This window comes from Gorilla gorilla, chromosome X (assembly GCF_029281585.2).
Source record: "Gorilla gorilla gorilla isolate KB3781 chromosome X, NHGRI_mGorGor1-v2.1_pri, whole genome shotgun sequence".
Lineage (NCBI taxonomy): Eukaryota > Metazoa > Chordata > Mammalia > Primates > Hominidae > Gorilla > Gorilla gorilla.
Window position 1 is genome coordinate 27,540,866 of NC_073247.2, and position 17,257 is coordinate 27,558,122.

At 39.5% G+C, this 17,257-nt stretch overlaps 1 protein-coding gene across 6 annotated transcripts in view; it reads left to right on the forward strand.

Moving 5' to 3' along the window:
* REPS2 (RALBP1 associated Eps domain containing 2) overlaps positions 1–17,257 on the forward strand; it is a 202,445-nt gene that overhangs the window by 102,836 nt on the left and 82,352 nt on the right. For 5 of the 6 annotated variants that reach the window (XM_055375470.2, XM_055375471.2, XM_055375472.2 and 2 more), the window contains 5 exons: positions 270–333; positions 2,701–2,843; positions 9,468–9,562; positions 15,428–15,497; positions 16,967–17,020. In XM_055375470.2, coding sequence (XP_055231445.1) covers positions 270–333; positions 2,701–2,843; positions 9,468–9,562; positions 15,428–15,497; positions 16,967–17,020 — 426 coding nt within the window. The remainder of the gene's footprint in view (positions 1–269; positions 334–2,700; positions 2,844–9,467; positions 9,563–15,427; positions 15,498–16,966; positions 17,021–17,257) is intronic. The other variant, XM_055375469.2, reaches the window with a different exon arrangement.

Consider the following 17,257-nt stretch of genomic DNA (forward strand, 5'->3'; position numbering starts at 1 on the left):
ATGAAGCAGAAATTAATTTATGTGATTTGCATCTTCCATGAGCATTATGTTATTGCTTCTTTTGCCCTATTGTAATTTACATATTTTTTAAAAAGCTATTCATGTGTTGCTTTTGGTCCCATGATTCATAATTGCTTTGAGGAATAAATATGTTTGTGGTTATACAGAAGAGATTGCTGAATGAAAAAATTGTGATTCATTTGTATATAAATGTAAAAGCTACTCTAGCTGAGTAATTAATGGTTTATTTAAACAATGGCACTTGACAGGTTCTGTGGCCAAGAACTTCTTCACCAAATCAAAGCTTTCCATTCCAGAACTCTCCTATATATGGTAAGTACAATTAATGCCATATGACATTCATACCATCATCCATAACTCATCCTTTAGTTCCTACCTTTGCATTTTTTAAAGGCTTATGTTTTGAATGATGTTTTTAACAGACTACAAGAGTAAATACAACTCAGATTTTTGTTGCTGTGAAAATTAAATGTTATATGAAAAGTACAGTGAACAATGTCTGGCACATATTAAGCACTATGAGTGTTAACTATTATTTTAAAGTAATTTCCTAATTATTATCCCCATCTCAATCCCTTTTCAGTCTAGGCAATTGTGGGCACATGAGACTTACCATCCTGTAGATTTCATTTTCAGACTTTTCTACTAGGTGTGATACAAGTAACCAGAGGAGCTTGACAAACTATTTTTTATATTTTATAAGGCTGAGTGAACAGAAGGTTGAGGAATATTTTGGAGTTAGGTTAGATTTGACTATTCTAGCTGCCTCTGAGCTTTGCAAATTTGGCTGGTGTTTATCAATTGGGCCCTAATTCAGACTTGCAGCTGTGGTATCCACTGCACCTTTATGCACTCTGGTTCCAGAAGGGCTATGCTGGGATGGTCCAGATGGCTCTATTTGCATTCATGAAAATGCTCGGTGCTGCTGTAAACTCTCGGCTGTGTGTGGGCTAGTTCTTCCCCAAAACTGGGCAGGAGATCGCACTGCTATAAATACGTAATTAAAAACATTATGATGTTTATATAAAGCTTTTTGCATGAGGATTTACAGAATTATGATAGGATTTAAAATTGCTTGTCATGTTTTGTGCATCTTATTGGAAAACTACTCCAATAATACTCATGCATGTCAATGTATCTGGGATTCTGAGCTGGATTTAGGTTCTTCAACAATATATACTCTGGCATAATTTTTTTGTTTTTACAAGCCTTATATTAGTTTTGTTTTTGTTTTGTTTTTTGTTTGTTTGTTTGTTTGTTTTTTTGGAGATGAGGGCTCACTCTGTCACCCAGGCTGGAGTGCAGTGACATGATTATAGCTCATTGCAGCCTCTGACTCCTAAGCTCAAGCAATCCTTCTACCTCAGCCTCCCAGCTAGCTTTTCATTTTTTTCTAGAGACAGGGTCTTGCTATGTTGACCAGGCTGGTCTTGAACTCCTTGCCTCAGGCAATCCTCCCGCCTTGGTTTCTGAAAACTCTGGGATTACAGGCGTGAGCCACCATGCCCGGCCCTTATATTAGATTTTCTGGCTAGGGAAGAATAAAGAAATTATCATTTTGAAAAGAATACCATTTGTTTTGGCAGAATTCCCAGTCTAAACATTGTTGGCATGAGACCTCCTATCTTTTTGTTGAGACGCGCCTGTGAAAGCTGAATGGTATTCTTTCTATCCGGCGTATGAAGCAGTTTCCTGACCCCTCACTCTGGGGAACAGCTATTTCAGGGCCCCAGTGCATTCGAAATTGGAGGAGGAGGATGTAAATGGTCTAAAGGAAAGTTATGGAGCTTACCTTAGAAATATATTTTCTTTCAAATAGTAATACCTTTCTAGGAATAATTTTGTATTTGTCTTATCTCTATGCTTGTCCTAACACAAGTACACTTGTCCCTGTCTACCTAAGAGGTGATTAAGCTTATGGGGTCTTAGATATAATACTTTGGCAAATAAGTTTCTTTTGTGCTGAGTAAATAGGTCTGTGCCTTTTAGTGGGAAATAATGACTGAAGTTAAGCCTGTTTGAGACTCCCCCTTTCTTCCTTTTTGTCTTATCTGGTTCCAGTCAGCTTTAGTTACTAGTTTTATCCTAAAACATAATTCATTCCATTTTTTATTGAGCTTACTTGTATTTTCCCAGGAGGGAGTTCTCAAGCAAAGAACAGTTTGGTACAAAAATTTACGTGACTTGAAAAGTTCAAGGTTTTCCCTTAAAGCTGAAAAACAAAGAGCTTATTTCTGTGCTCCAGGTAAACTGCATAATGGCTAGGACAACTATAAAATGGCTGGGGCCACCCTTCCTCTGCCTGTTTTGAACACCATGTCCAGGGCTTTTCACCCCATGCAGCCTGCATTTACTGAATGACTGTGGACTTCTGGGTATCATTTTTATTTCTGTGCCATAGTTTCTTGTCCTATGTCCTCAGTGTTGTAAGACACACCAACTAGGGAACCTGAAGAATTTAAATTTTTATTTATAAAATGCTACTGATGCTGATCCCATCAATCGGCATTTTTCTTCCTCGGAGTGGCCCCCAGAGATTTCAAATGGATTTGGCTAGGAGGGTTTGGGTATCTGGTAGGGCCATCACCACAGAGTCTGGGAGTTTTATTGGCACGTTTGGGCCAAGTAACTTGTTCTGTAAGCCCCATGGTAGGTACTCATGACATTTGTTTCATTTAGGGAGCTTAGTGATGCTGACTGTGATGGAGCCCTGACCCTGCCTGAGTTCTGTGCTGCGTTTCATCTCATTGTGGCTCGGAAGAACGGCTACCCATTGCCTGAGGGCCTCCCTCCAACTCTGCAGCCAGAATACCTGCAGGCAGGTAAGGCCTCACCATCAACTGTAAACCTTAAGTACTTTTCCTCCAGGCTGTGTAAAAAACTTTTGTTTCTTAAAATGATGTCCAGATACTTTGGGGAGTCCTTGGTATTTACAGTTATTGTTCTTTAACTGCTATTAGACTTTCACATCTCATAATGTGAGGAATAGGGCTGATCTGGGTAAGTGTGTATTACCTGTTTTTCTCATTCTATACCCTCTGGATGGATTTGAACCAAAGTCACTTACCCTTTGATGACAGTTGTGAAATAGGCAAGTACTGAACCTCCCAGCTGGTATAAAATGAAGAGGAAGATCCTGTAGAGCCAAGTGTTAACTTGGCATTTTTAGGCACACCCGAGTGTCTCCGGGTGGCCCTGGGCAATGGAGTGGAATGGAACTCTTATACCTAATTTAAAAGTCAAAAAATTAGCCGGGCGCAGTGGCTCATGCCTGTAATCCCAGCACTTTGGGAGGCCGAGGCGGGCAGATCATGAGGTCAGGAGATCGAGACCATCCTGGCTAACATGGTGAAACCCCGTCTCTACTAAAAAATACAAAGAAAAAAATTAGCCGGGCGTGGTGGCGGGTGCTTGTAGTCCCAGCTACTTTGGAGGCTGAGGCAGGAGAATGGCATGAACCCGGGAGGCGGAGCTTGCAGTGAGCCGAGATCGTGCCACTGCACTCCAGCCTGGGAGAAAGAGTGAGACTCTGTCTAAAAAAAAAAAAAACAGTCAAAAAATTACATGCAGTGAAATGTGCAAAGTGTTGTCACCTTAAATGTATGCTTGATGAATTTTTGTATATGTATACACCCATGTAACTACAATCAGATGAAGATATAGAATATTCTAGCGTATCAGAAGGTTAGAATAGAACTGTTATATTTCTCCTTAATAAAACAGTCTCGCTCAAATTATTGTTTTGGACCCTTTAGATGGGAAAGAGTCATGGTGAGTATAACATATGTATTAATTCCTTTGGGAGAGTAGAAAAATTAATAGTGTGTCTTGCCCTTTTCAAAGGCAAGTGGGCACTGGTCTGATTTCCATTATTCATGGAAGTATAGTGCTCATTGAGAGGCCCCAGAAACAGCTGGTGCTTTCAACAATCTTTCTCACTTTTTAGGGAAGGGCTGTTAAAGAAATGAGAGCTTAGTCATGGGTGATTATTAGCAAGAGGGAGCAGTGTCTAAAGAAACTTTAATTACTTATTAGTAGAGTATGAATTTTGTGATTAGATCTGCAAAAGGCCTTAGATTATCTTGTCTAGCCCCTTCCTCATGATGACACCAGATTCAAAGTGGCAAATGTCTTATCTAAGTCTGTCTCGGGGCCTCTGACTCTCTTAAATAAAAAGTCTGTCATTTTCTGTGTTAAATAGTGAGAGGATAGGAACTCAGCCAAAGGGCAGAGGCCAAGTTTGTGGCTGCTGCTAAGTGACAGGTAAACATGTTGGGGGAAGAGTGACCCATTCTGGGATCTTCTTCAAATGTCCTCATAAAATATGTGAAGGGGAGAGTTCAGAGAGCAAAACCTACTAATTTCTGGACTTGGATTTTGCTAACAATACCTGCTTTCTGCCTATTGCAGGCTGTAACTCTAGCCTGCTGCCCTTCCTTAGATGCTTGGAAGACTGTCATGGGTCCCAGGAATTAGCTTGCAATTGAGGAGCATGGGAAACTCCTCTTTTCTCTTTGGTGTCTTTCTGTCTCCATTTCATTCTCTCCCTCGTCTTGTCTTGTCTTTTTCTTTTCTTTTCTTTTCTTTTCTTTTCTTTTCTTTTCTTTTCTTTTCTTTTCTTTCTGTTTCTTCTGAATCAGGGCAAAGAAGCACTGGCATTCTGGGGGCTATCTTGACGCCTACATGGCTCTCATTGCCAAGGCAGTGCGCGGTCATAGAGGAGCCCCTTTTCTTGGGATTGGAGACACATGGGGCTTTTGTCTCTCTCTAAAGGGAATTAATAGCTGGCAAAGGGCCAAGTTCTGTTCTAGGGTTATATTTAATACCTTCGCCGTGTCCTCTTTCAAGCCCTGGAGAGAGTCCTGGGTAACCTCATCTCCCATACCCACACTGAGTTTTCTGTTTGGGGGTCATGACTAGTACTGTTTTATTGTTTTGATGCCATATGGCCATGGAACCTGTGGGACATGCCATGACTCCTTATTTGATAAGTCACTTTTGTAGGTGTCCAAGTGTTTCACAGACTATTTCAAAAGTCACTGACATAACGGCTGGGTGTGGTGGCTCACGCCTGTAATCTCAGCACTTTGGGAGTCCAAGGCAGGTGGATCACTGGAGGTCAGGAGTTTGAGACCAGCCTGGCCAACATGGTGAAACCCCATGCACTAAAAATACAAAAATTAAACAGATGTGGTGGCGCACACCTGTAGTCCCAGCTACTAGGGAGGCCAAGGCAGGAGAATCACTTGAACCTGGGAGGCAGAGGTTGCAGTGAGCCAAGATTGCACCACTGCACTCCAGCCTGGGTGACAGAGCTAGACTCCTTCTCAAAAAAAAAAAAAAAAAAAAAAAGTCACTGACATAATTTTTAGACATCTGAAAGCCCTGAGCTAAAAGTATGTTAACAGGAAAGAAGTAATCTCTTGATTCCTTTCCTACTGCCAATGGCTTCTTTTGACCTGCTTATTCAGTAGAGGGGAATCTATAAAAAAGAGTGCCAATGAGCCCCATGTTTCTTCCTGGACTTTTATGGAGACTGTCAGCATGCATTTATACAGGAACAAGGGAAGAATCCATCATATACACTTCAATTAAACAAAAATTGCACATCATTTCCAGGGCTTGTGGGATTAATCTTAAATAATAATTATATAGTTCTAACAGAAAACATGAAAGAACCCATAAAACTCTATCAAACTCAGTGACGGTATATTTTAAAATGCTTTATCACCTATGTTTATCATTGTATGAAGCTTAAGAAAATGGCCAGAACCACCTAGGTCTCCTCTGTGCTTTTTTTGCTTTTCTTTGCAAAATATGAGTGATCCTATTCATTTTTTTGTTCATTTTAATGGCATCTCATTTAGTGTTTTTCTTTTTTCTTTCTTTCTTTTTTTTTTTTTTTGAGACGGAGTCTCGCTCTGTTGCCCAGGTTGGAGTGCAGTGGCGCAATCTCGGCTCACTGCAAGCTCCACCTCCTGGGTTCATGCCATTCTCCTGCCTCAGCTTCCAAAGTAGCTGGGACTACAGGCACATGCCACCATGCCCGGCTAATTTTTTGTATTTTTAGTAGAGATGGGGCCTCACCATGTTAGCCAAGATGGTCTCGATCTCCTGACCTCATGATCCACCCGCCTCGGCCTCCGAAAGTGCTGGACAACACGCCCGGCCTAGTGTTTTTTTTTTTTTTTTAAAGCTTAACTCTTACCTTTTTCCAACTTTTTTCTAATTGATCTATATTCAGTCTTTAAAAAATCTAATCCAGTTTTTGATAAGATTGGTGAAGAGTATAAATTTGGTTAATATCTTCATGCATTCATAACTAGACAAGCTTGTTTTCTAAAATAATAATTTTTTTTTTTTGAGATGGAGTCTCGCTCTGTCACCCAGACTTGAGTGCAGTGGCATGATCTTGGCTCACTGCAATCTCTGCCTCCCGGGTTCAAGCAATTCTCCTGCCTCAGCCTCTTGAGTAGCTGGAACTACAGGTGCCTGCTACCATGCCTGACAGATTTTTGTATTTTAGTAGAGATGGGGTTTCACCATGTTGACCAGGCTGGTCCCGAATTTCTGGCCTCAAGTGATCCACCCACCTCGGCCTCCCAAAGTGCTGGGATTACAGGCATGAACCACCCACCACACCTGGCCTGTTTTCTAAAATAATGGAACAGGAATTGTATCTGATGCCATTTTACTTGCAATTATGGAAATAGTCCCTTTTCCCTAATAGTAAAACTTCAAGGACAGAGTTGTATTAGTTGGTGGCTTACCCGCTAGCCTTTTGATAGTTTCATCAAAAGTCTCCTTTTGATAGTTTCATCAAAAGTCTCCTTTTGATAGTTTCATCAAAAGTCTCCTTTTGATAGTTTCATCAAAAGTCTCCTTTTGATAGTTTCATCAAAAGTCTCCTTTTGATAGTTTCATCAAAAGTCTCCTTTTGATAGTTTCATCAAAAGTCTCCTTTTGATAGTTTCATCAAAAGTCTCCTTTTGATAGTTTCATCAAAAGTCTCCTTTTGATAGTTTCAGCTGGGTGAGGTGGCTCACGCCTGTAATCCCAGCACTCTGGGAGGCTGAGGCAGGAGGATCAACTGAGGTCAGGATTTTGAGACCAGCCTGGGCAGCATGGTGAAACCCCGTCTCCACCAAAAAATACAAAAATTAGCCAGGTGCGGTGGCGTGCACCTGTGGTCCCCAGCTACTCGGGTGGCTGAGGCAGGAGAATTGCTTGAACCTGGGAGGCGGAGGTTGCAGTGAGCCGAGATTGCATCACTGCACTCCAGCCCGGGTGACAGAGTGAGATTCCATTTCAAAAATAAAATAAAATGAAAATAAAAAAATAAAAAAGTCACCTTTTGATAGGTGATTGGGTGGGTTCTGGTAGAAATTTTTGCCATAGAGTTTGTTAAAAAATACCTATGGAGTACTTACTGCATGAGAGGTACCACATTGTTCACTGTGGTCAGAATGCTGTATGACAGAGCTCCTACTCCCATGAACTTGTGGGCAGTTGATACGTGCCATGAAGGGGAAGTACAGGTGCAGCAAGAGGGTGCATGATCTTAGGGAAGATTTCCTTAAACGTTTGGGCTGAGATGTGAAGGCTGAGCTAAGGACTACATAGGTGAAGAAGAGAGAAGCTTAGGTTCTGGGAAGAGGGAACAGCAGGTATGCTGGGGAGGCTCTGAGAAGGGGCTTGGAGCATAGGAGGAGTGGGAATTTCAGGCTACAGTGGCTGGCGTGCACAGAACCGGGGTAGAGAGGCTGGGTTGAAGCTGAGGAAGAAGGTGGGGAACATATGACGGGCAATAATGTCACCTTATTTTAGGCAGATAAGTGACACAATCAGATTTGCTATGTGAAATGATCATGCAGGTTACTGTCCAGAGAACAGGTTTTGAGGGGCACGGGTAGAAACCAGAAGACTAAGTTGTGGTAGCTGGCCAGTCAGGAGCAGCGGGGTGCTTGCAATGGGGAGGCGACAGTGAGATGGAGAGATGTGGACACCTTGGAGAGAGATTTAGCAGGTAATTGACAAAATTATAGTTTTGGAAAGTGTTAGCTTTCTTCACAGGAAGATCCGCTCATGATAAAGCATCAGTCATATAATACCAGTCAGAGCCTTGATTGATAGACTAGAAAGAGAAATCGGTGAAATTCAGACCAGAGTAAGCAAATGAACAAATTAAGGTGCTTGTACTCAACTCCATGTGGTGCTGATACTCAGACCAGTACTTCCTTACTTACTTACTGTATGTATGTATGCATGTATGTATTTATTTAAATTAGATAGACATGTAGGTAGATAGGTAGGTAGATACAAACACAGATGAAACAGGGTCTCACTATGTTGCCCAGGCTGGTCTCAAACTCCTGGGCTCAAGCAATCCTCCTGCCTTGGCCTCCCAAAGTGCTGTCATTACAGGTGTGAGCCACCATGCCTGGCCAATGGCCAGTACTTTACTGCAGAAGGATATTGGCATTTCAGTCCCTGATGGGAGTGGGAGGGTGGGGAAGGATTAAAAACAATGCCAATCCACTTTTCACATTTGATTCAAATTTTTTTAAACCTTGCATTACAATTTTATTTCCTAATAGCTTGTCGTGACAAATTTGATTTGTAGCTTCTGTTTATTATCTGCCACAGTCTGCTTTTCCTCTTTGGAATATTGACAAATTTTCTAGCTGTTGAGGTATTTCTTTCCTAATTACTTTGTGACAAAGTAGTGAAGCAGAATCTGCTTCTAAGACATAGCCTGGTGTGAAGTAATTAGCTTACCAAGTAGCCTGATCTTTCCTCATGTGAATTCACTCAACTACCAAAATAACAGCCAGTGTCACTATTGCATATTGAAAGAAACCCTTAATGTGATTCTTTTTTTCTTTGTTGTAAATCAGCAAGAATTTATGCTCTTATTTTTATCATTCCTGCCAACCAAGGAGATAAATATTTCGTAAAATCATGTTGGGTGCACATCATTATAAGATCTTGCCTATTTCCAACAATAGTTAAATGATGTATTTCCTTAGTTAATGTCCCTATACGTTAGAAACTACACTAGTAAGATAGTTAAGACTTAAACATATTGTGATAGTGATGGTTATTGTGGAAAATTACTATGCTATAACATGAAGTGTTCAGAGCACATACCCTTCAGCCAGACTGCTGAGAGTTCAAGTCCCTGCTCTTCCATTTATCAGCTGTATGACCTTGAGTAAGTTGCCCTGTTCTCAGTTTCATCACATGTGAAATGGGGATAATAGAAGTACTGGGTTGTCCATATGAAGAACTGAAAATACTACCTCAGCATGATGAATGCCATATGTGGTCTATCAGAGCTAGCTGATTTTGTTGTTATATTTAACAAGCACAGAAAAGCTGTTGGGAAACACTGATTACTATGGCTATAGGAAATATTCTGATATATTCTTTTTGTTTCTTCTTAGCTTTTCCTAAGCCCAAATGGGACTGTCAATTATTTGATTCTTATTCTGAGTCACTGCCAGCAAATCAACAACCTCGTGACTTGAATCGGATGGAGGTAAAAAATCTTCATATGCTAATAAATAAGGATGTGTGTGGAGTTAAATCCATTAGCCTATGTTCTTTACAAATTCTGGAAAATGAACTTTTTTTTGTTTGAAAATGAGCTTTTATAACATTTCCTTTTCATACTTGGTAATTATTAATACTTTGATGCTCAGCCTTTCAGATCTAGACACCAGATGTATCTATAATTTTTTTCCCTTTTCTCCCTAAAACTGGATGTGGTAAAGTAAGTAACATAATCTCTAGACCTTCTAGATGTGAAATGTAGATATAGCCAAACTAAGCCAGAAAATTCTAGCCAAGTTATTTACTTTAACCAAGCTTTAATTCCCTAGTAAACAATTTTGATTGTATTTTTATCAGTTGGGCATTAATAAGCTATACTGAATCAGAACTGTTTTGAGAAGAGGTTTGAGAACTTTATATGAGGGCCCCAAATCACATTCGGAACTCCCTCAGGGTTTTTAGCTTTTGAACCAAATGAGGACTGATTTGGATGATCCCCAGAAGGAACTTGGAGAATTCCCCCAGTGTTGGGCCATGGATGGAAGGGCTTAGCCAAGTGCTTAGGAAGCCTTAGCTATGGATCAATAAATAGGAGTTGTTATAGTTATTGTTGTCATCACCATTGTCATTATCATCATCATCACCATTATGATTACTGTGATGACAATTTAGGATACCTGCTTTTCCCTTCCTTAAAAGATCTGGAAATGTTTAATAAATGGAGCTTTATTCACAGACTCCATAATAGTCAGAGACTATTAGAGTCCTCTGACCCTAGTCGAAACTATTGCAAGATGATAGAAGTCAAAGGCAGGGAACAGGGACATTTCTTTAATTTCTTGTGACTGTGCATGATGATTTATTCTCTCACATGAGGCCCTCATGCCTGTAGCATGTGTTATGGATGGCACCGTCTGCTCCCCTGTGAGCCAGTCAAGCCTGCGTTTCCAGTGCCCCTCTGACTAACATCTCTCTGCCATTTTGCTTCTCTTTCTTTGAGTCGTATCCTCCATGGTACTTTCCTCAGATTTCTACTCATGGGAAAAAGACATAAAGAAAAGTCACTTCAGGAGGAATGACAGATGTGCATTTGAAGAATTTTGGTTAAAATTTTTTTTTTCTGCAGAATGCATATGACAGAGAGATAAAATAGTTTGCCACTTTTCATGGCCCTCAGTTTACTTTGGGGCTTCTAACAGTGTTTAAAGAGCTTTGTTTATCAAGCCAGGATGGATACATCTATGGCTCTCTGACTATGTGTGTGTGTGTGTGTGTGATGGGACCCCCTGCTTGCATAAAATGATGAAGTTATTAGTTGGTCTTCTTTAAAACGGCCGTAAAATCTGTTACACACTCACACCCTGATGTCTGTTTTACTCTGTTACACACACACACACACACACACAGTCTCTCTCGCTTGCTCTTTCTCTCTCTCTAATGTCCTGGATGGCGTTACATATATTCACCTTTGTGGATTTTATATGCAGCTAGTTTTATATACTTTTGCATACTTTAAGTGGCCTCCTTGGGGAGGGGAGATTAAAAACTACCTAGTCTTTTTTTTTTTTTTTGCCCTATCCAAAGAAGAAAGCAAAACAACAACAAAAAATCCCTCTTTTCCAACCAAATTGTTATTTTTGAGGATGCTATGGTTTTAGACAATGAATGCAGTAAACAGAATTCAAGGACAAAGTAATAGGGTTTATTGATGGTTTGTTCATTTAAGAAGTACGGGTCAGATTGCAATAATGATTCAATATTTCATGTTCTTCTAAACTATTACTGATTGTTCTTTCTAATAGTCTTTTAATCTATCATGAATGCATGGAGTTTAATTAGATTTTGGAACCAGCCCTGTGATCGATGACTCCAGTATAGGTGGTTGTGTTCTGAACAAAGCTGCAGCTGATTTAGGTCTCAGGTCATGAGAAATTGGCTTAGTGATACATCTTTTTCTAAAGACAGCAGAGCTGTAGCCATGTACTTATTTCCATTAAGAATTACAGATGATAATTTCAGGTATATTTCTTTTTATGAGTGTCTCTTACATTACTGGATGTCTTTCTTTTTCTAAACAGCTTTATTGGTAGAGACTTTACATACCATACCCATTTAAAGTATACAATTCAGTAATTTTTATTATATTAACAGTTGTTCCACCATCACTACAGTTTAATTTTAGAAGAACATCATCAGCCCAAAGAGAAACCCAATACTCATGAGCAGTCACTTCCTATTCCACTGTCTCTGCCAGCCTCTGATAATCACTAGTCTATTTTCTGTCTCTAGATTTGCCTATTCTGGACATTTCATATAAATGGAAGCATATAGTATGTAGTGTTTTGTGACCGTATTCTTTCACTTAGTATAATGTTTTCAAGGTTCACTCAGATCATAACATGTATCAGTGCTTCATTCCTTTTTAATGCTGAATAATATTGCATTGTATGGATATGCTACATTTTGTTTGTCCATTCATCAGTTGATGGACATTTGCATTGCTTCCACTTTTGGCTATTGTAAATAATGCTGCTATGAATATAGATGTACAAGTTTTTGTGTGGGTGTGTGTTTTCGGTTCTCTTGAGTATATACCTAGGAGTGGAGTTGTTGGATTGTATCATAACTTAACTTTCTGAGGAACCGCCAAACTGCTTTCCAAAGCAACTATACTATTTTACATTCTTCCACTAGAAGTGTATGAGGGTTCCAATTTTCCCACATCCTTGTTAACACTTATTGCCTGCCTTTTTGATTTTAGACACCCTAGTGGAATGAAGTGGTATCTCATTGTGGTTTTGATTTGAGTTTCCTAATGATTAATGACGTTGAGCATCTTTTTGTGTGCTTATTAGCCATTTGTATATCTTCTTTCGCCAAGTGTCTCGTCCTTTGTCCATTTTAAAATTGCATTACTTGTCTATTGAATTGTAAGTGTTCTTGTGCTTTTGGCATCATATCTAAGAAACCATTGCCTAATATTAAATCACGAAGATTTACTTCCATGTTTTCTTCTAAGAGTTTTGTTTGTTTGTTTTTTTGTTTTGTTTTGTTTTTTGAGACGGAATCTCACTCTGTCACCAGGCCAGAGTGCAGTGGCGTGATCTCAGCTCATTGCAACCTCTGCCTCCCGGGTTCAAGCAATTCTCCTGCCTCAGCCTCCTGAGTAGCTGGGACTACAGGTGCGTGCCACCAAGCCCAGATAATTTTTCTATTTTTAGTGGAGACGGGGTTTCACCATGTTGGCCAGGATGGTCTTGATCTCTTGACATTGTGATCCACCCACCTCGGCCTCCCATAGTGCTGGGATTACAGGCGTGAACCACTGAGCCTGGCCTCTTCTGAGAGTTTTGTAGTTTTAGACCTTTACATTTAGGTGTGTGATTTTCAGTTAATTTTTGTGTATGTTCTGAGGAAGAGGTCCAACTTTATTTTTTTGTATGTGGATTTCTAGTCGTCCCAGCACCATTTATTGAAAAGATGTTTTTTTCCCCATTGAATTGTCTTGCACCCTTGTTGGAAATCAACTGACCATAGATGTAAGGGTTTATTTCTGGGTTTTCAGTTCTATTCTATTGATCTATATGTTTATGATTATGCCAGTACCACAGTGTCTTGATAGTTTTAGATTTGTAGTAAGTTTTGAAATCAAGAAGTGTGAATCCTTTAACTTTTTTCTTCTTTTTCAAGAATATTTTGCTATTCTGACTTCCTTGCATTTCCATATGAAATTTAGGACAAGCTTGCCAAATTCTGACAAAGATTGCATTGAATTTGTAGATCAGTTTGGAGAGTATGGCCACCTTACCAATATTAAGTCTTCTAACTCATGAACATGAAATGTCTTTCCATTTATTTAGATATTTAATTTCTTTCAACAATTTTTTGAGATTTCTTTTTATCTACATTGCCTACTTCTAAATTATGTTATTCTCCAAAGGGGCCTGATTTATAATGCAGGTGGGAAAAGACAATGAAAGAAATGCACTGTTATGATACATTGTCTGTTCTATTGGAGATAATAGACTTTGAATAGAAAATTATATCTGGATACTTCGTTTTAATGAGTAAATCCCAGCACTATGTGAGGCCGAGGTGGGCAGATCACGAGGTCAGGAGATTGAGACCATCCTGGCTAACACGGTGAAACCCTGTCTTTGTTAAAAATACAAAAAATTAGCCGGGCGTGGTGGCATATGCCTGTAGTCCCAGCTACTCAGGAGGCTGAGGCAGGAGAATCACTTGAACCTGGGAGGTGGAGGTTGCAGTGAGCCAAGATTGTGCCACTGCACTCCAGCCTGGGCAACAGAGCAGGACTCCATCTCAAAAAAAAGAATTACCTGAGTGAAGACTGTTAAATCTTAGACCAGTTTTCTACTGAGTAATACTTCGGTCTCTTTCTTCAGAACAGTTTAAAAACAAAAGTATTGCTTATCTCTCTGGGGTTGTTTAGGTTCTGAGAGGTAAACCAATTAACTTTTTGGAACACCAGATGGCTCCAGGCATTTACTCTCCTTCCTTCAAGATAAATGTTACAATTTATCTTTATTTGATTTGTGACTATGTTTTAAATATAAACAATATCAAAAGACATATGTTGACAAGTCTTCCTCCCATCTACCAACTCACCTTTCAATTCTTACATATCTTTCCAGAGTTTGTGTATATAAATAAAGCAAATGTGAATATATATTATTCTTGAACTTAATCTTACAGGCATTAGAGTGCATATTCTTTTCCAGCTTTGAGGTATAATTGACAAAAAATATATATTTATGATGTTTTCATCTATGTATATATTGTGAAATGATTACTGCAATCAAGCTAGTTAACATATCTGTCACCTCTCACATAGTTACCTTTTTTTGGTGTGGTGAGAACATTTAACATCAACTCCCTTAGCAGTTTTCAAGTATACCATACATTGTTATTAACTATAGTTAGAATGTGTGTTAAATTGAGAATTTACAAGAAGTAAATTTACAGTAAGTAGATTTTAAACGGTTTAAAACTAATTCATACTTGATAGATTTGGGTATTCATATTAGTGTGAGGACTTCCCCCCTGTTTGCATTAGGAGAAAATTTTAATCTGCTCATCAGTAAAATTCTTTTATCCCACAACAAGAAGGCTGTTTTAATCAGGTTTAGACACCATCTGCATGACAGATCTTGGCAAACACCCACATTGTGGGGCCACTTGTCAGAACTTCTTTGTGTTTGTGAAAAAATACATAAAGAACAGGTTTGTTCTTGGCCAAATGGACCAGAGTTGCTATGCAATTCTGTGGCTGAATCCCAGTCTGAATTCAGATTTAATACGTGTGCCTTAATCTGAATCATTTTTTCCTCTGTGTATGTAAAATTTCAATACAAATTAACATATACCTCACTAGGAACCTAAAAAAAACAAGGTAGTATTAAATGCAGGGTTTACTGCAGACGGAAATGGTGGCAAGAAATAATAGCTTTTAAGACATTTTCGGCTGGGCGCGGTGGCTCATGCCTATAATCTTAGCACTTTGGGAGGCTGAGGCGGGTGGATCACGAGGTCAGGAGATTGAGACCATCCTGGCTAACACAGTGAAAGCCCTTCTCTACTAAAAAATACAAAAAATTAGCCAGGCATGGTGGCGGGCGCCTGTAGTCCCAGCTACTCGGGAGGCTGAGACAGGAGAATGGCGTGAACCCGGGAGGTGGAGCTTGCAGTGAGCCGAGATCGTGCCACTGCACTCCAGCCTGGGTGACAGTGCGAGACTCTGTCTCAAAAAAAAATTTTTTTTTCGTCATATGTGCGCATCACTTAATTTCTATTCCAACCAGTTTAATTCATTTACTTTTCTTTTTCAAAGAAGACATCTGTTAAAGACATGGCTGACCTTCCTGTCCCTACCCAGGATGTAACTAGTGATGACAAACAAGGTAGGAAAAGAATGAGTTTTCTTCTTTAACCAACGTTCTACCTGTTATCTTATCTACTCTTCTTGGAATGGTGGCTTCTAGAGCATATGAGGGTGGTTCTCAGCATGTAAACACATTTGGATAGACTAAGTAGTTCAAATCATTGTCATAAAACAATAGTTCACAAAGTGGTAGCAAGAGCTTGAGTGTCCAGAGTCTTCCAACTCATTGGCCCCTTAGTCATTGCTGACCCTCAGCCTACTCTTAACACCTTACACTGGAATCTGATCGTAGCAATTAGGAAATGACAGGAAGCTGAACGAATTGAGAACTTAACATGTTGTGTTTGCGGATGTGATCCCAGACATCAGTGTAAATGCACATTTGCATACAGCTCTAATCCATGAGGAAGTTCTCTTCTGGACACAGCTTCTGTCCTTAGTGTTTATCTGTTTCTTGGCTTTGCGAGTGTGGGAGTGTGACATGGAGCCCAGCTACAATTTTCCTATCTTACTGGGCAGCTGAGAAGCAGTGCAGCACAGCATTCCGTGTTAGAGCTACTCCCAGGGAAGAGTTGGCTTGGGAATATCTAGAAGTGTGGGAGGGACCCTCTCCCCCACCTCCTATACTTTGTATAGTGCTTTATAATCTACCAGGTCCTTCCTCATATACTGTCTTATTCAGTCCTCACAAAACTGAATGGAGGCTGGTAAGTTTTATCACCTGAAATTTAGAGATGAGTAAACTGAAATTCAGACACTATGAATCATTTGCCTAGTTATTAAGAAAAAGATTTGGGACAAGAACCAAGATTTTTTCTAAGCCTCAAGCCAGTATTCTGCCCGTTATTTGATATTGATTTACTACCCATGAGTGAGAGGCTTATTTGAAGGGACTAAAAATCAGTGAAGCTATTTCAGGTTTTATTGTTGAGGCCTGCCATTGATTAGGCATTGTATGGGGGCTTAACCTGAAAAATAAGTTTTCCATTAAGTGACAGTAATTGCATGTTCTCTATTTAAATACTTGCTTGGGAGAGACAGGTAGAACTGGACATTGTCTGCAGTAGCATGTACTCTGACCATTCTCCTAACTGCACAGTGGAATAACTGGGCAAACTGTAAAAATATGGAAGCCTGGATTTCACTCCCAGGGATTCTCATGTCATCAGTCTGGGTGTCAGGAATGAAAGAGGGAGAAACTCCCAATACTTCCTGGTAATACTTCTATCTGCTTGAGGTGCTGTCTCTGGAAAGTTGAAAATACATCTTTGCTCTTTGTAGAAGGAGAACCTATTTCCATACTCCAGGAGGTCTTTATTGTTTTAGTAAATGCTATAGCAACTTTTAGAGGTTTGTGAGACCTGTTTTTGTAAGTGATGACTAGCGATTCTTTGTTTCAATCCAATTTGCCTCAGAAATAACATTTTATAGTTTTAATTTTTTTCCTCTTTTCTCTTTCTTTTTGCTTAAAAAACAAAACACAACTAGCTTTGAAAAGTACTATCAATGAAGCCTTACCAAAGGACGTGTCTGAGGATCCAGGTAGGAGAAAACCATTTTTGTATACTTTATATATAATTATTTTAAAATAAAAAAACAGCAAGTCAGTGAGTAGAAGATTGATACCTCTGTGATAGTGTATCTGTTTCTCTCTATTTATTTGTCTTGTATTTTATTACAAGGAAACCTTTTGGCTTTTTACCCTTTCTCTCTTTTCAGGTATGAGAACGGGGTGATATCTTTTCAAGTTTTTAAGTTTCACTGAAAGGATCACGAAGG